At 40.8% G+C, this 26,686-nt stretch overlaps 1 protein-coding gene across 10 annotated transcripts; it reads left to right on the top strand.

Annotated features, from left to right (window-relative positions):
* Nucleotides 1–8: 8 nt before the first annotated feature.
* On the top strand, nt 9–26,675 carry BROX (BRO1 domain and CAAX motif containing). 10 transcript variants are annotated; one of them, XR_013931569.1, is made up of 15 exons: nt 9–130; nt 1,631–1,761; nt 2,523–2,629; nt 4,158–4,254; nt 5,587–5,682; nt 6,336–6,408; nt 6,767–6,872; nt 7,406–7,495; nt 8,294–8,379; nt 9,710–9,791; nt 10,850–11,000; nt 12,439–12,598; nt 13,098–13,193; nt 22,150–22,837; nt 24,144–26,675. XR_013931569.1 is itself a non-coding variant. In XM_080408710.1 (14 exons), exons 2-13 carry the CDS (start codon nt 1,661–1,663, stop codon nt 13,182–13,184), a joined length of 1,236 nt encoding a protein of 411 aa, XP_080264836.1. In that variant the 5' UTR covers nt 9–130; nt 1,631–1,660; the 3' UTR covers nt 13,185–13,193; nt 24,144–26,675. The 10 variants fall into 10 exon arrangements, 6 of the variants coding, with proteins under 6 accessions (XP_080264836.1, XP_080264835.1, XP_080264832.1 ...); XR_013931570.1 differs by having other exon boundaries at nt 22,150–22,239; XR_013931571.1 differs by lacking the exon at nt 22,150–22,837 and having other exon boundaries at nt 24,144–24,241; nt 25,028–26,675.
* The last annotated feature ends 11 nt before the right edge of the window (nt 26,676–26,686 follow it).

Raw genomic sequence — 26,686 nt, forward strand, 5'->3', positions numbered from 1 at the left:
GCCTCGGACCCCGTCATGGCGGCGGTCACGTGGCCTCGCAGGGGTCCGCCCTCCCGGCTGGGGCTCGCCGCGGCGCCCGGGCGGGGACCGCTCCGCTCCTCCCTCCGCTGCCGGCATCAGGCTCCCCCGGGTAAGCGACGCTGCCGGCGGGTCACCCGTCCGGGAGGGCCGGTGCCCCACTCTCCCGCCTCCGTTTGCGGCGTTAAGGGCTCCCAGCCGGGGGAGGGCTCGCGGGGCCTAGCCGCGCCTCCGGCGGCAGTCCCGGGGTGGGGGGACCCCGGCCGCGGGGCTGGCTCTGGCGGCCTGGGGCCGCCGGCGCGGAGCGGGGATAACCGGCGGGATCGATGCGGTCGGCTCGCCGTACCGCGCGGGACGATGCCATCGGCGGGCGGCTGGCGCTGCCTGCGGCGGCGGGCGCGTGACACAGCGGCGGGGCCGGGCCGGGGGCGGCGGCCGTGGCTGTGGCGAGGCGGCGGCGCGGGCCTGAGGCCGTCGGCACCGGGCAGGCCCCCGCCGGGCCAGCCGCCCCGGGAGCAAAAGCGGTTCGGACGCGGGGAGTCCCTTGTTCGGCTGTCAGACTGTCCCCCGGCTTGCGTGCGCCTGAGCCCTGTGACAGCCCCTCTCCGCGGCGCAGGTGGGTGCTGGTGTCGCGATAGGTGCCGACACGGTAAGCGAGTCGCCCGCCGGGTCCGGAAGGCCTAGACGGTGGCAGGGGGTCGCTGCTTGGCGTTTCTCCGTTTCCCCAGCAAAGTGCAGCGTTTACAGCGAGGGGCTGGGACCGTCAGCGGGGACCGTGAGGCGACGGAGGCCTCGGGGCTCCGAGGCCAGCCCGGAGCGGGGCAGCCTGGGCTGGGCCGGGGGCTCTCGGCGTCACCCAGTGAGACGAAGGCCACCGAGGGTGGCAAGCGCACAGACTCTGTGGGCAACTTGTGCCACAGTTCCACCGTCCTCATGGTGAAGCGATTTCTCTTTTTATCCAGCACGGAACTCCCTTGTTCCATCGTGTGCCCGTTGTGTGCTGTCCACCACTGTTGAAAGCTCGTTGGGATGCCAATGTTATATATGTTTGCTGAAACGCAGGTGAAAGATAAAAAGGTCATCTGTTTTAGGGCCACTCTACCAAACTTCCAGGTCCACTACACGATTGTAAATAATCTGTGTTTTCAGCAAGGGTTACCGTGTAACTGCAGCTTCAGCTATATCCATGGTGGCACAATATAATGATCCCAGTGAATCGAAATACACCTGTAAATCATATGGGAAATATTCAGCCTTCTGCAGGAGGTAACGAACGTGGTGGGGTCTGAGTAAGAAAGTATGCAGTAATATAGAGCAAAGTAGGCTATAGCTTTGCCCAAATTAAAATAGTTCCCTCAGAAAGCATATGTATTTCAAGACAGTGAAATTCTCAGACTAAGCGCATGGATGATGATGGCAAGGGAGATGGAAGCTTATTTATTTCAAATAGAAAAAAAAGAAATCTTCTGTGCAATTATATATGATTTTGCAGATTTCGTTCTTTCCTAGTTGTTTCCATTTAGAATATGTTTTTATCAGCTTAGGAGCATGACATGTGTAGCATCTCAGTTGTACCTGTTCCTGTAGCTATTCGTTTCTTTCCACACTTCAGATTTGGCATAGAGAACACTACAGAAAGAAAATGACCCACTGGTTTCATCGTAACCCTTTGAAGGCTACAGCTCCCGTTTCGTTTAATTTTTATGGGGTAGCTACCACTCCAGCTGCAGCAAAAATTTGCAAGTAAGTGTGCTTGTTATTAATTTCACTCTCTCTCTCACAGTTTGGACAACATCCTTGAAAGTAATGGTTACTCTTCAATTTTTGTTCTGAAGATGACTAGAAACATGTAGGCTGGGAGACAATAAGACACTGATAACACTGAACATTTAGTTACAAAGAATGAATTATCCAGTTTTCAAGTCTCTGAGTGTATAGCAGGGCCTATTATAATAATGCAGAGGCAAAAACCGAAACATTTCATTGTCTTTCTGATGATGCTGCATTCTTCCACAAAAGATTACTGAAAATAATTTCCATAAGTGCATAAGGCATGAATGTCGTATTGTGGATAGGAATATAATGAAAAGAGATCTCAGCTTATTTTGCAAATCTATTCTTATCTCTTCAGATGCTCATCCCATTCTAATGTTGAAGAATGTTGCTGCTTATTACTTCCCTTCCCTCTCTCTGCACCCAACCCCTTGTAGATAAAGGCATCGTTATTTTACTTTGTGTTAGAACAATAGAGTGATAATGAGTACTGAGTCCAAAATGGATTGCACTTAATCTAAAGAGTCAGTCATATGGGGAAGGGAAGATTTGTTGGCATCTTCCTCATAAAGTACCTTTCCTTGCCTTCAAATAGCTGAAGTGAACGCTTAGCTTTGCTTTCTTAGCCAAAAGGGTGGTGGTATACACGGGTGGGTACTCTTCTTAACAGTGTGGTTTTGGGTAGAATTTCTTAGGTTTGTTTTTTCTGTTTTACTTTCCCCTCTGTACAGTGATTTGAGGTTATATCGAACACGGCTATTGGAGCTGTTTACAGACTCAAGTTGTAATCCAGAAATGATGAAGAATGCAACTGACTTGTACTTCTCACTCTTGCAAGGTAGGAACATTTATTAGCAATACTGCTGATACATCAAGAGGTGCATAATTTGAGTTTTAGTGATACTTTTCAGAATGTATACTGTGCTAATCTTCTGTAAAGAAGCTTTGCACTTCTCGGGAAGGAGCGTATCCTACAGGGTTCTGTGCCTGCTACCAGTTGTGGGTACTTGCCAGGCCCTTTCTAAAAATTTCAGTGTCCTTTGTGACCCTGCCAGTACTAAGCATTGGCAGCCCTGTTTTCTTGCTCTTTACTTCATTCTTCTTCCTTCTGAAGGAGAAAATGTTTATTTGTCTCTCAGGTTGTGGTGAATTGCTCCTTAAGTATAAATTGAGTCTATTAGTTACTTGATAGGAGTCGCTCTTCAGTGTAAACTTCTGGTTTGTCCAATGCTAGATAGTAGACTTGTTGCAAGTTTAGACTTCTGCTGCTGCTTGTCTGAGGTGTATACATTGGTCCTCATTAGCATAGTATCTACATTTTTGGTAGATGACCACCTATGAAGATATATTCCCAAAACCTTCCTCCTGCCAATGTTTTGATACTCTGTCTTTGCAGTCAGGTGCTCAGACAAGTTTCTTAGGACTGAGTTTTCAGGAATCAGTTGATTAATGGAAACTATCTTTCAGTCTCTGGGAAGTGAAGCAGCTCAGGTTGCTTTAGATCTCTCAGTCCCTGGGAGGGTGTAAGCTAATATGACATCCTAGATAAAGGTAATGTCACAGTCTGTGTTGCTGCAGACAAGGTTTGGGGAGTTTTTTCAGGAAAGCATCATGCTTGGTCGCTAAAGTGTTCTGCATGTGAAAAGAACAAGTATTTTCTGTCTATAGAAACATGTGACAGGACATAGAGCTATAGCCCCAATAGCTGCTGTTGTGAGTCTTGTATGACCTGATCAGACCAAGGCCTGTCGTACTTCTCCCTAAAAAATTCCTTGGGCCTGCATATGCTAGGATTTGAACATCCTGTAGCATGAGCATCATCCCACTGAGTGCTGCTTTCTGGGCTGCTGGACATAAAGAACCAATTTCTTGTAGCCCAGGAGACAAAAGAGATGATAGGTAGGTGAGTCCATGCTTACAAGCACTTTTTGCTCTCCTTGTTGACCAGGCAGCTTTTCCTGGAATTTCCCAACTGCTGCTATGGTGGCAGGCACAGTTGCTCACTCACCCCAAGCAGCCTCAGCCATCCTGTACCTGGGTCAGTCCAGCTCCCATCTAGTCACCGTATGGAACATGCAGTCATCTGCATGGTTTTCCTGCATCAGTCAAGACTCACAGGGTTGAGCTGGTAACCTTCTGGGCTGAGAGTTTCTTGTAGTAGCCAGTTTGGGCTTTTTTGCACATCTTGTTCTCAAGATACTGAGAAATAAAACCCTCAGGAAGTAACACAGATTTTTGAGTGGTACAGCAAGAAACATTCCTTTATCTGTATCTGTATTCTCATTGATCCCCATTCCTTCATTACTCATTTCTGTTTGTTATTTTAAGATTGCTTGTCAGTGCATTTTTTTTTTATTATTCTGTAGGTTTTATCCTTTCACTGGATGACTCTTCCCAAGAATGCAAGTTGAGATACATTCAGAATTTCAAGTGGACAGACACATTACAGGGACAAGTTCCAAGGTACGTAAGCTTTTATGATTACAGGGTGTGCAGCTGTTTGCTGCTGGTCTGTTATGTATGTGCACATGTGCCAGCACAGGTGTGAAGGAAAACTTGGAAATACAGCAAAATATTCAACACATAGTAGTTTCCAAGAATCTGATCCTTTGCATTTTGGTAATTGCTGTACTGTATTAGGTGTTCTGAAGTGTGTGTTGCCTTTCTGTAAAGGTGGGATAACACGTGATAATGGTGGAAGGATCCATTGTGTCTTAGTTGATCTACAAACTATATCTGCAGATGGCTAGAGCAGTACAAAGAAGAAGCTTGAGTGTGTTGGTGAACTGACTGTGTTAACATAGATTACTACAGTTTTTTCATTTGGCAATATTGACAGACCAGTATCTTCTGAGTTTTTTGACATACGAAGGTTGCTGAAGGTCTGATTCTGTTCATGTCGTCTGAAGTTTGTAGTACATGTAGTCCTGGTACAAACAAATAAAGGTTCAGTTTTAAGTAGGAATATTGATCTGTAACCTTTTGGATTATTCAGTGGCCTCTTGCTGTTGTAGGTAGTTGCATTGTACAGCCATGCTTATAAACTTGTCAAACTTTATCTGGAAGTCCTCCACTTCCTCAAAGCTTTTATTCCCCTTGGAAGACAATCTGTTGGTTAGGACTCTTCTAATTTTCTCATGATTGTAAACACTTGTACTTGTGCCAACATTATTCTTCCCACTCCTGCACCTTTCTTTTTAAAGTTTACTAGTGCCTAAGTTATACTGAGCTTGTGATTGCAAGTTCACTCTTTTCAGAGACCATATTTTTAGCTTCTGAAATTTCCTGCTATTTGCACATGCCATTTGACTGCAGTTACATAAATACTTGCAATAACATTCATTTGAGGGAGATGTAATGGACTCTGACTTATTAACTTAGCAGCTACAACTTTAAAGTAGACATTCCAGAGCAAGGCTTTCCACCAAATGTGCAATTAAAAAAAAAAAAAAAAAAAAGGATGGAAAAATGTCAGCCACACCCAAAGCTAAACAAATCTCAAGTTACTGTTTTAAAATAAAAGCTCCCAAATGGGAAGTGTAGGCATCTGAATGCAGGAAATTATAATTATGAGCTCTTAAAGGGAATAAGTAAAAATTGAAGTTTCTTTTAGGCAGTTCAGCAAGTAGGAGGTTCTGAATTGGAAATTATTGACTTCTTAAATGAAAAGTGTTTTATAGAGAGAAATGTTGGCTTACACTATGTGACCTATCAGCAGAAAGGTTTTGTCAGATCAAAGTGGAAAGCATTAAAATTGTCTGGGGGTTTGTTTGGGGGGTTTTTGTCTGTCTTCAGTGCCCAGCAGGATGCAGTGTTTGAACTGGTTTCCATGGGATTTAATGTAGCTCTGTGGTACACGAAATACGCATCAAGACTTGCTGGAAAAGAAGAGTAAGTGTTTTTCTTTTCTTAGTAATTCCATTGCAGCAATATTCCACCAAAAATATGTAGCAGGTTCTGAGTTTTGACTGCTGTAGCGCATGTCCAGTCGAGACAGTAGGAGTTCAAGGAGGCAGTTGGCTTTCATTTACGTAATGTCCAAGTGCGCTTTAGTCCCTTCTTGCATCTGTGAACAAAGTGCCATGTCACTGTGGTACAGAGAAAGCGTCAGTTGTGAATAAACCCTTTCATCTATTCTGCTGTAAATGTCCAGGTACAAAATCAAGATTCTCAAAATCAGAGCTCTGCAGACTTTGAGCCCTACAGATTTCTAAAGCTTTGGCTTTTAACACTGAGGTTGCCTTTTACTTCAAAGTCATTAAAAGATGTTACATTTCTTTTTTCAAGTGAGTTCTATTTGATTATTTAATGATTCGACACTGTAAGAAACTTCTTTACCATGAAGGTAGCACAGCAGTGGGACAGGTTACTTGGAGAGTTAGTGGACTGTCCATTCCTGAAGAATTCAAAATTCATCTAGACAAAGCCATAACTGACCTGACCTACTGTTGTTGATAGTCCTCCTCCAAAGCAGGAGGTGGGACTACATGACACCTAGGGGTCCTTTCTAACTAAAATTTCATTGATTTGTTCTGTATTCTTAGTATAACAGAAGATGAAGCAAAAGACGTTCACAGAAGCCTGAAGGTAGCAGCTGGGATTTTTAAACACTTGAAGGTTAGAAGAACTGTCTTTGCTGTCTGTTCTTTAAGTTGTCTCCAAATACTTGACTTTTGGTTTTAGAAAAGCCTTTGCTTTTCTGAGAGGTTACAGAATAAAATACCTCAGACTATTTGAATGATACAGGAAAAAAATGGGTATTACTATGTTGTGCTAGCACTCAGCCCCTACTGCTCTTTCCTAATGGCAGTGGAAGAGTAATGTGTCTGTCCGCCCAGTAGCCTATGCAACAGTGCAGCCAGCCGTCTTGGGACCTTCACTCAGCGTCCCTTCCATTTAGGAATAAGAGACTTGCTTTGCGTGGGCAGCAACGGTATTAAGCCTAAACTGACTTTGACACGTGCTTTGTACTTAGGAAAGTCACATTCCAAAATTGATTACACCTGTGGAAAAGGGAAGAGATTTAGAAGCTCGACTTATAGACTCTTACATCATACAGTGCCAAGCTGAAGCCCAAGAAGGTATCTTCAAGTGCACATTTGTTGGGGATGGGAAATGAGTCTTTGCAGGTTACTTTGACGTCTTGTGAAGTCTGCTTGGCAGCAATGCCATTTTTTTTTCTTCTCTTGAAGTACTGTGGCTTCGTGGGGTGGGTTGCTTTTAAAGAAACTGAAGTTACAATTATAGGAGAAAAATGCCAAAAAATCAGTCTGATATTACAAATGTTGCCACTTTGTGTGTGACATTTGCCCCCTCTTCTTTTTTCCTTTCATGCAGTCTCTTCACCGCCATGCTTGCCTAACATAAATTCCCAGTTTACTTTAAAATATTTGCAGCTTCTATTTACTAGCTAGTCTTCAGCTCTCCTTCAGCTTTTCTATTAATTTGGAATTATTCTATCCAAGAAACAATCTGTCTTTATTCTGCAGTTTACTTGAGTGCACAATACTTGTTTTCTGCTCATGCAAGGGTTTTAAAATGCTAAATGACTCTGCTGATTTGATGTGACGTTTTCAATTAAACTTTAATACTGTGGTGTGGAATTTTTTTTCAGTGACAATTGCTCGGGCTATTGAGCTGAAGCACAATCCAGGACTAATAGCTGCTCTTGCTTATGAAACAGCTAACTTCTACCAAAAAGCTGGTAAGTTTTGTATCCTTAGTGACCTGGTTTATGCATTCTTGCCAGCAGATGTACTTCACCTGCTTGTCAATTGCCATGTTAACACTGTTTTTCGGTGGATATGCTTTGTAGATTTATCTTCGATTTAGCACACCTAAGGCTTCAGTTATCAGTCTAACATATATTTTTGATAAGGCCTTTTGGTTTTGTGGGAATCTTTTTATGTAGCTAATGGTAAGCAGTGTTAGGGGAGAGAGAAGACAGTCTTCATGTCTTGAGAATATGTAATAGCAGCAAACAAATAGCTTGATGTAAACAGAGTGTGTTTCAGCTGCCTTTGGGCAGCAGATTATGATGGGGACCGTAAAGTGCGCAGCAGGTTAATTATGTACATCCAGGTGAGTAAACTGATCTGTGAGCTTACTGAGGCAAGTGAGAGAAGTGCAAAACTATGGGAGTCAATATAAGAGATGGAATATTGTAACATACGTAGGCTTTTACAGGTCACTAATTGAAATTAAACAAGGAACAAATTTTGAACTACTGCCTAAAAATACTTACGAGAATTAGCCTTTCAAACTTAGTGGACAGCAGTTTCAGAGATTCTAGAGACAACTGCATGATAGCTCAATAAACAATATATTTTTATATTTTCTTATAGTTTCTGTGTGCCTTTGCAGGAGTAATTTATGTCACTTGTTTCTGGCTACTTCATAGTTACGATCTATTGCTAAGTTTAGGAATTCTGGGTTTTGAATGTGCATGTGATTTTTCTTTTTGGAAATGTCTTAAAGAATAACTTTACATATGTGTTCATAGATCAGACATTATCCAGTTTGGATCCAACCTATGCAGGTAAATGGAGGAAGTACTTAAACTTGAAGACCTGTTTCTATATGGCCTATGTAAGTACTTCAGTTGACAGCAGTCACAGTTTTTAACGTTGCCTAAGGACTGTGTAGGGAATGAGGGTCTAAGTATTGCCTTGACTTGCTTTCCATGCTGTGAAGAGAGACTGTGGAGTGTCAGTGGCATTCAAAGTGGTTTTGTTTGAACCAAGTGAAATTACTGCAGCATGGAATTTTATCGTGATTGCATATCATGAAGTGGAAAAATTCAGGTTGAGCATAATAATTGTCATCTGTTATCTGCATCTCGGTCTGATTCTAGGCATAATTCAAAGCTGGTCATCTTTTTGAATGCCCTGAATGAAACTGCATTAAGTAATTTTAGGTACCATTCCAAGCGGTGTCCCTTTTTGCATGACTGATCTCTTAGCAACTGCAGTGGCGCTCTTGGGATCATCAGCTGCTTAATTTGCTGTGTATTTTTTGTAACCTGCCACAGCCTGTAATCTGACTTGTTCATACTGTAAAAAAATCCCAAACTAAGCAGTTAACAGAATTGTCTTTCTCTTAGGTTAAATCTGTAGCTAAAAGCTGCTTGCTTTATTAGCAAGTTTGAGAGATAAGGGAGAGTCAGACCTGTGTTGGTACTTTTTTTTTGGGGGGGTGTGGGTGTGTAATATGGGCAATGGTAGATTTAGGTAACGTTGCTATACTGTGAGAACAGACATTATAGGAAGGTATGCAAGGTAGACATTAGTTCGTGGGATTGTTCCTTTACCTATGGTATTTAGTATTTTAACAACTGATAATAGAAAAGAGGCAGTTCAGTTCTCACTGGAATGCAGTACTATCTTCAAGCATAAGTGTGAAGGAACGGGACTTTTTGGGCGGGAAAAGTTGTTCAGACTATGGCAAAGTATCTTAAGCAGCAGAACACCTCATCTCTTCTGGATTCAGTGATTTTTGTTGCAGATTTGTTTTTTGGATATTCAGGTATCCAAATTTATATTTAGATTTTAGAGTCTTTGCTTTGTAAACTTGACCAGGTTCATCCTCTTTCTGTGATGGGGCTTAACACTGCGCATTGATACAGTGAGAGAGAGAGGTTTGAGCTGGACTACACGCTAGTGCTGTTGGTAAAACAGCCTTCATAAAGCTCAAAAACACTCTTTGCTAGGCTCGAGACAGCTTGCTTCATACGTAACTCATGGTGGTTTATGTTGAACTGCATTGTCCAGTGAATGCTACTTTGATTTGCATTGCCAAATTGTCAGCTACCTACAGGGAATGGCAGCTTCACAGATGCAACTCTGATGTAAAGAAGAGCAGAAGTGAATTGGTGCAGGAGTTGCCCAGTGATGTTGATAATGATTTCTTCTCCCATTAGGCATACTGTTACCATGGTCAGACTTTACTGGCAAGTGATAAATGTGGGGAAGCAATCAGATCTCTGCAGGAATCAGAAAAATGTAAGTGCAATTGAGGCTGGATTACAGGGTGTGATGATGGCATGCCTGTTTTATTTTGCTGTATTGTGTTTATTTGGTCTCATATAAACTTAAGATTTTACCTGTCACTTGCTGAAAATCCAACACGCTTTTGAATAGAGACAGTATATTCTTCTTTTGTCTCACCAAACACTGTCTTTCATAACAGTGCTGCATAAAATTTCATCTTCACTTCCCAGCCTGTTAAAGACTGGCTTTGAACTGCCTGCAATTACAGTATAAAAACCAATTGTCTGGACATCAGGTCTTCTGTTCTGTTTGTTAAGTTACTGCAGCCTTTTCTGTTTTGGAAGTTCCTCTGTCTTACGTTAAGTATTAAATCTAGACTGTGTTTGTTTTTAAACAAGTTTCAGTAATTTATTTCCTTTTTATTAATTTGAAAGGTAGATTAAGTAAAGTTGAGTAGTTCAGGGTCTTCTGCCCGTCCTTCTCTCTTCAAAGCTATCACTACCTTAACAGCCTGCACTGCTTAACTTTACCACAGTGTATAAAAAAATGCTCAGATCATCAAAACAGGAACTTGTAATATTAATTTTAAGAATAAAAATAATTTGTTACGAACAAAGTTGAATTACTTGCAGTAAAACAAATACTGTGTCTTTTACTGTGCCTGCTGTTCAGAGAAGAGTGCTTCTTTTCCTACTCTGTATTAAGTGTGGTTTATTTTGGGGCATCAGCTGTGCCTGGACACCTTTACACCCTTTCTTTGTCCCTACTACGTGGCACAGTTCTTGGGCTCGTTGTTGCATTTTACCCCACATGTAAAAATGCTTTCCTGCATCTTCCTACCCAAAAAGCTTCGCTGCTTTTTTTTTTTTTTTTTTTTCCTGTTCCTAGTCACTTTTGGAAGCAGTAAATCTTGGCTGGAAGTGCAGCCTTTGAGCTAGTTTATTTTTGTTTCTAAGAAGCAAGAAGCCTGAATGGATTCTGGTACCTCCTAAAACTGAAGCACTGTAGATCAGAACTGTGATTTAATGGAGTCATGTAAATGATTTTTATTACATTTCTTTCTTACAAAGTTTTTGCCAAGGCTGAAGCACTGTGCAAAGAATACGGAGAAACCAAAGGCCCCGGCACTACTGCCAAACCTTCTGGACATCTCTTCTTTAGGAAATTAGGAAGTTTGATTAAGAACACACTAGAAAAATGCCAGAGAGAGAATGGATTCATGTAAGTAATTCATGGTTGGTACAGTATTTTATATGAACTATTTATTACCTCATTTGCCTTTATTTCAAGACGGGATAGTAAATTTTATACTCCAGTTCTTATATTCTTTTAGGGCATGGCATGTAACTTAGAGATAAATTTGTAATTCTGGAATTTTCTTTTAGCATATTTGCTATGGGTCTGTGCCATCACCCCCTCTGTGTTCTGTGCCAGTTCAGCAGGGTAGGCCGGACTGACCTGCTGGAGAGGTTCTAGCAGTTTTCTTCCTTCATTCCGCAGCCATTTTGTTTCCTTTCCTTCTGCACAAGAGAAAGTCCTGCAGAGGTTGCTCTGTTGCTCTAATGCCCTCTTCCCAGCTGCTGGGATCTAGCAGGCAAAAGACAAGAGAGGGGAAATGGAGAAGACTGGTAGCTAGTTCTACTTTGATAGCAGGGAAGTCAAAACACAGTCATGCCTTCAGTGAAGAATACGCTTGGGGTCCTAGGAGCTTTACTGGTCTAAGCATAATTAATATTGTGAATAGGGCTTTCTGTTAGCTAATGCCCCTTCCAAAATAGAGTTTGGAAGCAGTTTAAAATAGCAAGATTAGTTTGGCTTTAGAATTCTTTTGCTCATTTCTTTCTCCCCTCCTCTTATGATTTAGCATTTCACAATAGGTTTGTTATTTCCCTTTTGATGGTATTTAAAGACCTGCATAGTAGGGAAATTGACGGAAAAAAAAGGCTTGTCAAGTACATCAAGCTGAATTGCAAATAGGAAAAAAAATTATTTACTCTGCTTTGGTTCCAATAACGGTTGTCATAGCTTACAACAGCAGACAAGGGATTTCAACAAATCCATGCCCCTCTAGAAACAAACTTTGAAAGAGAAACCAGATAACCAGTGACTGTTTCGGGAGATGTGCCTGCCCCAGAGCTCTGCTGCAGCACAGGAAGTAAGGTAGTGTGTGTCAGTATTTGTCAGTTTCCAGCTCTTGTTGGTTTGCCAAGGGTAGATTTATACCCTCCCCAGGCTTTGTGGTGTAGCAAGTGTTTGTGGGTGTTGCGGTGTCGTTGCTATTCTGCACTGTGGCACATTAAGACTGATTTAGGAAAAGAACTGTCCTCTTCATCTTCCTTGGGAAGTATTTTAAATCCTTGCTTGGATTTTGAAGGTCTTTTTGGACAAAAGGTGCTCTTCTCATCTAAGCACTGGGAATAATGGTTGTCAAGTAGGAAAAACCCCACCTAGCTAGGGAATGAGTGATACCAGGAAGGAATTGCTTTTGTTCTTGTGACTCTTGGTGACAGAATGCATGTTGGACAGTGCCTTAATGAAATGGAAGCGAGCAGCCATGTTTGCCACTGTAAAAACCCAGACTGTTTTTCTTTAGAATTGCAAACAAGACTTGCAGAGATAGTATGTTGTGTTTTAAATATATTTCTGTATTCTATTACAGCTATTTTCAGAAGGTGCCAACAGAGGCTCCCCAGCTAGAACTGAAAGCAAACTATGGCTTAGTAGAGCCTGTTCCTTTTGAATTTCCTTCCTTGAACGCACACTGGACTCCTGAAACACTTGCAGCATTTGATCTCACCAAGAGGCCAAAGGATGACACTGTAAGATCATCTTATATATTGTTCTTTCCGGTTAACTTTATTCTGTGTATAATACAGTTACTATTTTGCTCTTCTGTAATGTTCCCCAGCTCGATGCAGGATGTAGACACAAGGCTACCACCCAAACTCACACTTCTGCTGTGCTAGGAGGAAAGTCATTTAACCTCTGCCACACTGCCAGCATCTGGAAATTAACAGTCTTTTTTTTTTTTTCCCCAAGTCCTGAATAGGAGGAAATTCTTTAATGTGTATAAGGTGCTGAAATGTTACAGGAGTGAATGGTATAGAAAGATTATTTTTTAGAAAAGTATTCATTTAGGATGCTGAAATAGAGAATACTTGGCTTTTTCCCCTCACTTGAGGCATGCTCAAGGCCTTCAGCCTTGAAGAGAGGGGACTATTAGATTAGAATATGTAAAGTTAGCTGTGCATAAATACTGTGCAGACACAGTGGTTTTTACTTGTGGTATTTAGGTTTTTTTTTTCTTCTTTTTTGCAGGCTAAACCAAAACCAGATGAAGAAGTAAAACCTCTGAAGGAACCAGATATAAAGCCTCAAAAAGACAGTGGATGCCAGATTTCTTAAGTGCCATAGGTGCTTTGAATTCACTTTGAAACTGTATTAATTGGACTCTGGGGCTTTAGTTCTGATCTCCCTTTTTCTGATTCTTCTTTTTTAATTTAGAAGACTCATTTAATTTACTTTTGTTAGTATGCATCTATCTTGCTTGAGAATGTGGTGGATTTCTAGGAGTTTATTTATATGTCTTTGTTTTAGTAGGATATCATAGAATGAGTGGACTTAAATGTTTCTGTTGTGCCTCTAGAGATTTTTTTTTTGTGGGCTTACTTTCTGCCCACAAATAGCAAAGAAAGTATCATGATTGTAACACTTGAGGGTTTTTCCATTAAATTATATGCTATATAATGCCAAATTCTGCAAACAGAAGTTTGCATAAATGGTTATATTTATTGAAGTTATGTCATTCAGGCTTAACACCCTGTTGTGTTCTGATTCACTTAACTGTAGTGAGCAAAGAAAATCTGGTTTGTTTGTAACACCCCTATGCTGTTTCACAGGACTTTCACAGAACCTGGAAAACCTTATGTTCTGCATAACCAGAGCACAATTTGTATTCTTCTGAAATGATTAGCCTCCGTCCTTTCCTATATAGGTTAGGGTTCTTGTATCAGAATTTGTATTAAGGTACTTTAGCTTGCCTGTCCTTTAATTAAAATCCTTTAGGATCAAAGTGTATGTGAAAGTGATGCAGCAAGTAATACGAAAATGCTTAAAAATGATGCATCACAGTGTCATCCATTAAAAGTTTTTGAATCTCAAGATTTGGTAAGTTTGAAAGCTGCAGACAGTCAGTCTTCTGGCAGTAGAATTCATGAAGCTGTCATGCATAAGGTAATGGAATCGTAATTAAGATGCCATGTTTGCATCTGGTCTATAAGAAGCTGTTAGGAGAAGAGGGAGGAAAGATGAGCTGATGACACAACTGGGAAACCAAGCTCTAGATTTCCTTTATGCCGTATATAACCAATGCTGTTTCTCAGCTTCTGCAGTATTGCACTGAAACCAGCTCCTTATGAAGAGAACTTGCCAAAGGCAAGCCCAGTCAAGACTGAGTAAGAGTATTTTGTAGAACTTGCTTCTTCCATTTCTGCCTGCTGTGGAAAATGTGATAACGTTCTTTAGTGCTGAGCACTGCAATAACACCCGAGTCAAAAGCAACATAGCTTTCTGATTTGCTGCAAATGCAAAAGAATATGCTGCATGTGTTGAAGTGAGGGCTTTGCAGTCTCTGGCTACCAGTTGCTGTACTTCACCCAAGAAAGAAACTGAACAGCCTGAAAATGTTCCCATTTCAACAAAACATGATGGGGTATGCGCTTACCATGTCGTACACTGTAAACGCATTCCTCTCTTTGTACTGTTTGGATTGGTTCATCTTCCACTGTGGTGTAATTCAGTGCTTCTGTTTGAAATCTTTCATGGGACTTTAGGGTAACTTAGCTTGGAGGGCAGGTGTGTAGTTCCTTGATGGCCTGTGGAAGAAAAGCTGTTGAGGAGTTTAACAGGAGACTCAAGACTCTTCCTGAGATACTGGACCAAACTACAAAGTTTGTTGCTGCAAAAGGCAAAGAGGCTCTCAATGCTGGCTGTCATGGGTGAGTCAACTGCAGAACTCATTGCTTCCAGTGATGGATTTTTCTTTCAGTCAGTTCTGCACACAATAGTAAGTGTAAAATCAGCTGGATTGCTTTGGAAGAAGTTTCTGTTCTGCAGGGGCTTAGGTGGGTAGAGGATAATGAGTATCAAGAAGTTTTATCTAAAATTGGTCCATTTTTTCTGATGGTGCACAGGGGCCTGGGGTATGTTTTATGAAGAGTTACTCGGATCTGTTCATAACTTGAACAGCTGACTTCTTAGACTACTTGCATGGTTAAAAGACCAGCTTAGGTTTTGTTAGTGGAGCGTGGTGCTACTTTGCGTATACAGCTTTTAATTCTGAAAACATAATACAGCTGTAGTCATCTATGTTTGCTTAGCCCCCTTTAAGGATCAAGATGTAGTTAACTCGGTTCCATAATCAGGATTTTTTTAGTTACTCATTGTTTTTCGGATGCCTGCATGTGTTGATACATACATGTCTCAACCTAATTAATTATCTTTCTATGCAGACTAGATTTCATTTGCCCTCCTCCCTTCATTTCCCCTTCCATCTGCTCCACACTGTGGCACAGACTTACCCTTGTTTGCTAACGCATCTGTAGGTCCTGGGATTCATTTCCAATGAGGCTTTTGCCCATGGGTGTATCTCAGTATATGAATATCTTAAAATTAACAGATCATGACTAAATCATTCCCAAACAACTTCTTAGGAAAGATTATTTTATGGACTTGGAATTCTTTGGACACTTTTTGAACCAAGTAGTTTGTTTGAATCAAGTTCACTGTAAATAGTTTTGGGGCATAACCAAGTGGATTGTGTCAGATTATGGCATTACTTAAGCTTAGCTATGTAACCTCTTATGCCATAGCTGTTTCAGTAAATATGATGTAGTAGTTTAAAAATAGACTAATGGAACAAACTAATTCACTTAATGTGTTGCTTTTCAAGACAAACTTTGTTCACTTGTAGTTAAAATCCAATGGCAAATATTGGATAGTTTTGCCCAAAATAAGAAACTGGAGATTGTTTAGTTTGCAAAGTGTAGAGAGCTGTGAGTCAACGAGGAGTTTTCTCTTTTGGTTTTGTTGGGTAGTAGCAAGAATTATTGTAAATAATATGTAGATTAACTGTCCAGTATGCTTAAGAATATGGGTGAATTGACTGGGAATTTCAGTTAATCTGGAGACCTAGCAGCCATTCTCCTTCTATTATGATGCCCTTCAGTAATTTTTAAGAATGAGGTATTTTGAATGGTGACTTTTTAATACACTTGACGCTGCAAGAGCCTGTTTTTGTGGCCTCTCTCTGGTTTTAGAGGTGCTCATGGCTAAACCTGCAAATCTGGTTGGTGTAAATAGTCTTTAAAAATTTGTGCCCAGATTGAACTAGGACAAAACTGCAGCTAAATAAAATGTGGAGTGCTGGGCCCTCCATTTTGTCCTTTTAAAAATGTAGTAATTGTCTTTCAGCTACTGTAAAACAAACCATTAAGCTCTTTGTAAGATTTCTATTTAAATACCTCCCTCCATGTATTTAAATACACTTTCTCCATGTTTTGTATTCCTGGGTTTACAGTAGTTAATCTCCATCCAGCATATGACACTCCTGCAACTGAGGGATTAAATTTGGCCCTTGGATGCTGATGTTTGCATCCCACTGGATTTGGTAGAAGAGTTCTGCCTGTCAACCTAAGGATGACATTTGGTCATTTAAATGTTCAGCATGGATATGTGGTGCGTCCGTAATGATGGTGATGGTTCATACTAGAAGCAAGAAAACAGACCCCTGTATCTGTGTAGAATATAGCCAACTTTGCACCTTAGAAATTTCTGATCTTGCAATTTTGGTACAATACAGTATCGTAAATATTCCTTCCTGTCATTTTGATTTTGTTGCACTGATTTCGGTACTGTGCTATTGGTAAGATTTTTATGGGAAATGTTACTAAACTGTATTTTTAGTTATCTGTTTATTAAACTTATGAAGCGTATCTCTACCTTTAATATTGGGGGAACGTGAGAGGAGGCAGTAGCTCATCTGCCTTCCATGTCAGTTCAGAGAAATGAAAAGTTTCTGTCTGTTGGCTGTGGGGTGAAAAATTTCACCCCATGTCTAGTATCTAAACTGAAGTTTCGGTGTTAACATAAATCCTGATCACGCCTATTAATTATCCCTAAAAAACCAAATCTGTCTCTTTTTTTTTTTTTTTCTTTCTTTTTTTTTCCCCCCTTAACTGCCCCAGTTGATTGAGGAATAAAACACAGCAAGTATGACTGGCATGGAAAAGCCTCTGCAGTGGGTACCTGTCTCCAGATTTTGAGTGCAGTATAAAGGTCGTTCCACAATGACTGTTTCACTCAGATCTTTCCTTGCTGGTGATGCTCTGAAATTCAACAAATACCACATGGTAAATAAGGGGACCCTTGAATAGCTTTTTATGTAGGAAGGCCTACCTCCGTTGGTGTTGGTGCCTTCATGGATTACAACCTTCTTGAAGCCATTCTTTACTCTGAATAATCAAACTTCAATGGAATCAGCTCTGATAGGATTGACCGAGCAGCCTTATTTTGTGAAGACAGTCACCACACGATCTTAAGCTTCATAGTTTGAAAATTTGTATATAACCACAAATTTCAGAATACCATTTAAAATAAACAATCTTAATGTATCAGGTTTTGTTTCATCATTTAAAATTTTAAGTATAGTAGCAAGAAAAAGGGTTTATTTTGATTGTTACTTTCTCCACTTTAATGCAAATTTAATAATTATAGAGAATACTTTATCCTTGCAGTATGCCTGAAGGAGGATTTAAATGAGCAAGATACCTACACAAATTGTGTGCATGTGGAAGCAGTCAATTCAATGAAGCGCTTTCAGTCATGGGGCAGGAAGGAAGGGATGAAATTTCTAAACTTCTGTCTTAAAAAAAAAAAAAAAAGTAATAAGGTATAATTTCATATGCCTATACAACATCCTAGTACTTGCAAAGGTCTGTGACTCTGTAGGATATAATATGTAATATTATGTGAAGGGATTATTTGGGAAGTGTAGATTGCTGGCCACTTCGCTACATTGCCAGCAGGTGGCAAGTAGATTTGGAGGAGATGTTTTTTTCATTTTCCAAGGTGTGATTTGCCCTTTTAATTTTAATGGAAATACACACTAATGCCTTTTAGCCTCTCAGGCTTTAGCAGAGTTTCTAGAAGAAAAAAAACAGTCTCTCTTGGGTTCTGATATCTGTTTCCTTCTGAAATATTTTTTCCCACAACAGGATATATTGAAAAATCCTACAGAAAAGATGTTTTCATTCATGCATGTTGTGACTTAAGTAAAAGTATCTAAAACTGATTCAATACTATTGTTTTCTCCTTCCTAGTGTTTTAAAGGATTTCAGTTTCTATGACCCTTAGAGTAAGAGTTGTTTGGCTGTATAAAACTTCTAGTTAATTTTGATAATATCAAAAAATGTTATAGAAATGTGAGGACTGGACCATTTTGAGTGCAGTATTGGGAATCTGACAAAGTCCTGGATATCAACTTTAAGACAAACCTTCCTCGCAATTTAGAAACCAAAATTTTTCTGCTTTACAGGGTGGGTTTTTTTGTCTGACATCAGATTCAGCCATTCAACCAGGGAACCACCCAAACAGGTGGTAACATTTGGAGAGTGTTTGTAAATTTAGCATATAGCTGCTGGACTGGATTTTTCTTTTTCTTTCCTCCATAAAGAAAGTAATCTCTTCAGCAGCAGTCTTTGCTGAAACAGATTTACTGAGAAATGGATTTCCGAGTCACAGAAAGTTGCTGGTTTGTGTAGAGAACTCCTGAAGACCCGCAATTTCCCAGCTTAGATTTTCCTGTAGTTTTGTGGTTCCTGGTCAACAACATGGAGAGTCGGCACAGGCTGCAGGCCCTCTGGATGGCTGCACAACACAAACGGCACACACCCAGCAGCGGTAGTGCGGTTGTAAAATGGGAAGAGGTGTTAACAAGTTACATCTTTTACATCAGGTTACATTGAAAAGGACATCTTGCTAATTACTTATGTGGTAACATCCAGGAGCCCATGTGACCAGGTGAGCAGCTACCCTTCCATAAAGGTCACTGCCAGGGCCACGGAGCAGGAGCACTGGCAAACTCTGCCGATCTCTTGCCCTGTGTCCCAGCAGCTGCTCTGTCCCAGGGCCTGACAGCCTATTCAAGGCGTTTGCCCTTTAGGAAGAAAGCGGTGTAATGCTGTGTACACCTGTGTAGCGTTTCTCTGAGGTTACTTACTGGGTTTACGTGGCACGGATTTGGTAGTTGGGGAGATTGCAGGGGTGGCTTCTGTGAGAAGCCACCAGAAGCTGCCCCCATGCTGGACAGAGCCCATTCCAGCCAGCCCCAAAATGGACCCGCTGCTGGCCACAGCTGAGCCCATCAGCTGGCCTCCTCATGGCCACAGGGTAGGGGGGAAAATGCCAGGAGGTGGGCAATGAGGCATTTTGCAACTGGAAAAGTAAATGAAGGCCTTTTCTGCTTCTCACACTGCCCCAGGAGCGGGTTGGGGGTGCACAAGACGCTGGGAGGGGACACAGCCAGGACAGCTGACCCCACTGACCAAAGGGATATCCCACAGCATGTGACACCGCACCATGCTGGGTGATAAAACTGGGAAGGAGAGAGGTTGGCGGGGGCTGCCCCCACTCAGGGACTGGTTGGGCATTGGTCAGTTGTTTTTTTCTAAGTTTTTTTGTTGTTGTTGTTGTTTTTGGTTTTTTCTTTTTCTCTTTTTTGTTACTTTATTTTTAATTAAACTCGCTTTATCTGAATCCACAAGTTTTTACACTTTACCCTTCCAATTCCCTCCCTCATCCTACAGGGCTGGGAAGTGAGTGAGCGCTGTGTGGTGCTTAGCTGCCAACCAGAGTTATACCGTGTCAGTTCTCAAAATCCTAGATGTAATGCCCCATGCACACAACATCCAAACGATGGGACACAATCAGCATCCACTGAGCATCTGCAAATTAGGAGTGCAGCAGCATACAGGAGGGTTAGCCATGGATGTTTAGAAGAAATCACAAGTATGGCAAGAAATCTCCACACAGCAAAACATGTCTATTAAAAATGGAGAAAGTCGGAAGTATAAAAGGTGTGGTATTTGCACAGACAGCCCAGTGAGTCTTCCAATAGCCACATTAAATAAGACACAACAGAGGCTAACGTGAACCCTTCCTCTGGAGTCCTCAGGCATAGGAGTCACAAATTCTTGGGAGAAAATGTGCGAGTTTGCCGTCTTGGTCTTGTTTGGTTTGACAAACCTGCAAACAGGACACAGGTGATGTATCTTCAAGACTTGTAGCTTTCCAAATTCAGATCTCTCTGTAGCTGTTGCATACGCTGTATCTGCTGGTCATGGTGGAATTATTTAAAGCAAATAATCTATTAGCTGAATCTGGCCTGTGTAAGGAGATCAATTAAAACAGGCTACAGGCTTTCTTCTTTGCAGACTGGCAGATCATATTGCAAGCTGAATGGTACAGGACTGTGTTTAGTGCAATTTCATGGATAAGCTTGTCTTTATGTTCAAAATTAAAGCTTTCTTCTTGTTTCTGCTTTGTAGTCCACATTCTCCTTCAGGGCTGTATCTCCAGTTTTGCGCAGTTTGAATTGCAACCACTTAATTTCTTAGTCAGTTAAGGTTTCTCCTTTTTTTAAATATGATTGATTAGCTTGCTTTAAGGATGAATTAACTGGAATGCAATCTCTATTCAAGGAAAAAAGCTAGTACTTTGCTATTTTTTCTCCTTTTAATGCTTACTGGCATTGTCTAAAGGGATTATCACCAGGATTTAAAATACTTGATGATTTTTAAAATTGGGTGTTTTCTTTTGGTCAGATGATATAAAAGCTATCAACAATGACATAATTTGGACTATGCTGCATGGTATCAGCCTATCGGTCTTTTCAAAAAAATGCATTTTATAATACCTAGAAAGGAGCTGTCTTTGTTTTGGGATACCTAGAGGCAGCCTCAGTGTGGGCAAAAGAATAATTTGAAAACAATAGAAAAACCTGATTTTCACGCAGGTAGGGAACAACCAGGGTGCAGTACATTAGATATGTTATGAATTTTGTGCAACTTTCATACTGAGACCAGTGTGGCAGAAAGCACTTGCAGAAGAATTGCAATAGGATGATTCTGATCAAGGATGGACCATTTTGTCTGGCTTCTTGCCCCAAGAGAGATCAAATAATTCTTGACAGGTTTGTCAATTTATTCTTAAAGACTTTTAGTAATGGTTACTGCATCAGCTCCACAGGTAATAGGTTGCAGTGGTTTTGAACCCTTCCACTAACAGAGTTTTCATTTCTTGTAGATCATGCTGTGTGCATTTCAAGTTCCCCTCTTGTCCTGTCAACAAGCTATCCTTTTGTCTTTCAAAATCTTTTCCTGTATTTGACTGTTACCATGCCTCCCCTTAGCTTTTCCATCTGTAGACTAAACACCACCATCCTATTGCATCTTTCTGCCTTAGTCTTAGTTTCTGAGATATTTACTTACTCTTATTTCTGTACTCTGGACTTTCTCTAATTTGTCCACATGCTTTTCAAATGTTGTCATGTCCAAAACAGAACAGAAGCCTCCAGCTGGGGCTCACCAAGACACAGTAGTGCCTATCTGCTACCTAAGCAGCTGTTTCCTATCTTGGCTAAGTGCAGAACCCTGGAATTATTTCCTTACATCCTGAGTGTTTTTCAGAATACTTATTTTAGAGAGGTTCCTTTGAATGGTATTTCTACTTTCCATGTTATTTTCAATTTGCAAAAATATATTTATAGATATATCTGTTGCATCAACCCATTCACTAATGAAAATACTAAGTAAAATATCCAAGGCAGACTCCTGCTCTGTCTATCCCTCTGTGCCAACAGTGAAATTTTCTATGAAAAATCAGACCCTTAGCTGACATTTTTTATTTGAAGCAACATGAAGCCACTTGCTGCCATTCCATCCTTTCATATTAAATGTGCTTTTTGCTGCCAGTGATTTTTGAAATAAACATCCCATCTCCATATATAGCATTATGGCAGATGCTCGGTTAATTTTTGTTTATAACTGTGTGATGTATTAATCATAAATAAAAATTAGTACATTGCAGTAAACACCAAAAAGCAACTTAAGATGGCAAAATGAATTAAGCAAAAAAGTATGAATAGCTATATGAAATCTCAGTTCAGCTCTCTGTCCTTACGCAGCTACACAGCATGATAGGCTTTAATTATACAAGGTCATGCACCACTTTTTACAGAGGACTTAAAACATGGAATAGTTATTCATTCAAGAGAGCATGGTCTACTTTCAGTGTATTTTATATATGCCTGCAGTCTGTCCTGTTATTTGCTGTGCAACATCAAAATGTCGTACAGAACGGGGACTTACTCATCTCCTCCTGGATTCTTGAGGAGTGGTATCAGGTAAGTATCTGAATGCTCTGCAAATACAATTTTTTTATAACACGAAGAGAAGAGTAGAGATTGTCAGCAGCCAACCAACTTAAGAGTATCCAGCTAGAAATGTCACAGGACATTTGGCATGTTACACTGTGGGTAGTGTTCCTATTGTGTGTATCTGTAGCAACTATGAATGGTCAACACTTCTGCCAAAGGATAGCAAGTGTTTCGAACCAGCAAGCACACAGCTATGAACTGCCAAAATCCACACAGGGATTGTACGGGAGCTGTAAGGCAGAGGCTGCCGTGGTGTTTAATCTGTGTCACCTTTCAGCTGCCTTTGTCATAAAAGCATTTTTTCTTCCTTCTCACTCCACAGTTTTCTGTTTCACATATTCCAAGCTCTCCATGACCCAGGATAGGATCCTACGAACAGCTTTCCTCACCCTGCAATCGTGACGGGCTCCAAAGGCAGTGCTCCAAAGTCCCCTCTCTCCAACTGATAAGGAGGCATGAGTCATAGGGGAGAAATGATATATGATCACAGTATATACCATCCCTTTTCCATTGTTCAACATAAGTGGGGGATTTAATGAAAAACTGTAGTGAAGAAATATCTAAAGTATGTGTCCTAACTTTGAACTACTAGCTATGCCACTCATCTTTCTTTTAACTAAGTTCACTTTAAAGTAATCTTTTCAAAAAGTCTAAGCATGCTGGGGGAAAAAAGTAATTCTGTGGATTGCCTTGTGTTCCTTCCATGCACAAATCTTTTCTCCAGCTTGTATATTCGGATCCTGGGCAAATGTTCAGAGGGATAGCAAAACCTGAGCCAGTGACTGTCTGTCAGATCTCAAGACTCTGAAATGCTCTAGTTCCTCTGTGATTTACAGCAGTGAAGACAACTGTTTTAACATGGACTAGAGTAAACACATTATTTCACTCCTACCCATGTTTTCAAACATTTGGAAGTTCTTTTCTTCCCCACATGGGACAAAACACTTTAGTGCTAACAACAGGTTATCAGCAACTGAAAATAAAGTTTCTGATAAGTGTCAGTGACTTTTATTACTGTATTGCAGTCACTGTGACCTACAGTACAGCATAAATTAATTAGTAGGCAGCAAGTAAGTTGGTTTTGAGTGAAATCTATTGCAGTTTTATGAAAAGCAGTTGAGCATCCGAGATTGGACTGGCATAACTAAAAGGGAGGGCATGGTGCAAACGTTGAGAGAGTTAAGGACTGCTGAAGACAGAGAAACTGTCCCAGAGACAGGAACTGAGGCTGTAAACAAAAAGAAGGGTCACAGCAATAACTGCTGCAAGAACATTGTCTCAGAAAGCTGACAGTAGGATTGTGTTGGCCGAGGTTTACTCCAGGCGATGTCTGTCAGTTTGCCATAGGCAGGGCAGCGCTGTGTCTGAAAAGGTGGGGCCTGAAAGCAGTTGCAATGAGTTCATTTTCTTCAGCACTGCCTAAAATATAAAAGGCATCAGTTGTATTTCTTAACCCCTACACAGAACAAGGCAGACATACATCAGGAGTTGGAAGTGGTAGTTGTTCTGAGGTAGTAATGAGGTTGTGGAATTAATTAAACCAAGGTGAATTTATTTGATTGAAAAGGAGCCTGGAAGAAATTTTGTAGACAGGGAATGGTGTAAGTGAGATATGGCTGTCCCAGAAATGCTGGCCAGACCTTTGGAAAAAATTGTAAAAGCTGGATTATGAAGGAGGTTTCTCAAGCAAGGAGAAGATTTTCACTAAGTAAATTAATTGTGCCCTGCATCATCTCATCTGCTGATCCTTTATGTTCATATGTATGATTGCTCCGTACAGTTTTCTGCCATCATGTAAAATGCCTGTTGCAAAAAGCCCTTTAGTAGAAGGAAGATGTTCCAGTTGTTATTTGTCTGTTGTGTGTTTTCAGCTTGTGAATCCCTCGGAAGGACACTTGCCATGCTGTTTGGACTCAACAAACCCAGATACAAATATGCAGTAGAGGAATACAACAGATCACAGAACCGGGTAAATAAGATCTGTATCTTGCCTAGGAGAATGGAGAGGATGTGCTTCATTAGGCTTTATTTTAACTCTGCTATTATGCTTTATGCCACAAAGCATGTTAAAAGATGGTTTCAGCACTGAACAATCTACTGTTGGATCAAATTCGTTTCTGTAATACTTTCCCCACTGTTTTACTTAAAGCTATTTGAAAGCTTTAGTAGAGTTTTGAGTGTGGTCATTAGTTTCTGTGTCCTACTACATGCACCAGTCCTCCTGTACCGTATGTTCGGAAGTTACTGCATTTAAGCTGGACTTGGATTGTAAATGATACTTAAAAGTGAACAAACAAGAAGTCAAGGCAACCTTAGGAGTTTCATTCCCCAAGCTGATGAGGTGGAGGTGCATGGCAAAAGTGATGGGGACACATGGCCAGACTGTTCACTTCAGTATCAGTTCTGGCAGCAGAATCAGATCTGAATCAACATTGGTCTAGGCTTTAGGGACAAATATCGGCCCCAGAACTGGGGCCAAAGTCAGGGTATTGTGTAAGCAGTCCCTCCTGAGGAAAAAAATCTCAAGAAATAGAGAAGCACCTTAGAAAGCTTTGTCTAAACACAAAGGACTCTTGGCAATGTGGGTGATACAAAACCCCTCCCAAACACAAAATTCTAAAATGTTTTTCTGTCACCAGCTCACTGAAAGTCTCTAAAGTGCATCGCCCTGTTGCAGCACTCCTGTTTTTATTAGTGTTGTTGGCTGTTGGGCAATCCAGCTGAATAATGTAATATATTTCCAATTATCCTTTAGTAATCCCTGCCAGGAAGAAAATAACCTGCCCTGCTTTGTTATGCTGAGAGACTGATTATCGACGGCTGTGACAATGGTTACTGCACTGGATGTTTAGCTGAATAAAGGCATGTCCCAGTGCTTCTTGAGGAACCACTGCATAGGTGATCAACCAGGTGAAATTTTGTAATTAAGGATGGATGAAAATTGTGGTGAAGCTGAGTTTTTCTAAACTCTACAGAAAAGATAGGATTTTTTAAAATGAGGGGATAGGGGATGATGAACTTTGTCATTTTAAAGTTCACTTTGCATTGCTGAGGACTGCCTATAAATGAATGGGCCCCAAAAGCTGTCGAAACTGTCTGAATTTGTATTTCAAGTTCTACATAGTTTTACATAGAATTTTGACTTCAGAGATGAATCAAGCATGAGGTCTTGCAATTTAGGCATGACGCAACTTCTCTGAAGGTCTGAAGTACCAGCTTGTGCCAGTTTGTTCTTTAAAGTGAGTGCTTTGAAAAAGGGATATGTAAAAATGGTAGTGTAGTTTTCCAAGTTTTAGGTGTGATGTAACTGAATTTTAAAAGAGGACCTCAGCCTTTTCTGAGATCTTCCACTTGAGCTTGATTCTCATTCACCAAATTCTACTCTTACTTCTCTTTAACAGTCTTAAATTTGAACCTATTTAATCACATTTTATCAGGCTTGTGTAGGGGAGAGAGTAGCTTGGGTGGGAGTAACTTGAGAGGAAAAGGCTAGTAGAAGAAGCTTTGTAGTTGAGAATCTGCTTGAAACATGAGCCAGAGGGGAATGCAGGTCACCCATCCTGCCTTAACACTGACTTCTTGCAGCTTTTTGCTGCTAAAGCAGAACTGGTCCATTTCTAAAACATAACAGCAGATTTGCAGATGATGTTTCCACATTGTTGCTTTTCAAGATTTATTTTAACCATATTTTGTGGCTTCTGGTATTGCAAAAGTCTTGTTATTACTTCACCACATAAGCTACAGCCATGAATCAGACGCATGTGAGGGAGCCTCTATGCTCAAGGTAACCAGAAGCCCTGGGACAATTATTATTTTTTAAGTGCTCCTAACAGAAGATACCTAAATAAGTTGCCTTTTATCAAAGGGAAGTTCTACTTTTTTGTCTTCAGGAACATGGAGATGGCAGAGAGAGCTCTGAGAGAAATTACTCAGGCTCTTTGAGTGACGAAAGCCACTTTGGGGTACAGGGTGTTGAAGACAGATCAGTAAAGGATACAGTGGGTTCCTCCCAAAGTGCCTTTGCAAATACTAATGAGGCTTCAGAATGTAACTCAACTTAGTGTCTTAACTACTAAATACTGAATGTTGCTGTTCCAATACATCTGTGATTAAGGTAATTTATTGGTTATGAATTAATTGTTAACAGGCCATGGCATGACACATCCCCTCCCTTTGCCCAGCATAGCAAGATTTTAATGTTCAGTAGAGAAGAAAGCAACACAATCATTGAAGAGAAAAAGGAGTTTTGTCATTAGCTGATCAATTCTGAATGTGGAAAACTTACTGCTTGGGACATTACAGTGGAATTCAATATCCTAGTATACCTAAATCAACCTGCAAAGTCCTCTTTTGTTCTGGGCAGCTGCAAATTTTTTTCTCATTCATCAGAGCAACAGAATAAACCCCCCCCCAA

The sequence above is a fragment of the Falco punctatus genome (assembly GCF_963210335.1).
Source record: "Falco punctatus genome assembly, chromosome: 12".
Taxonomy (NCBI): Eukaryota; Metazoa; Chordata; class Aves; order Falconiformes; family Falconidae; genus Falco; species Falco punctatus.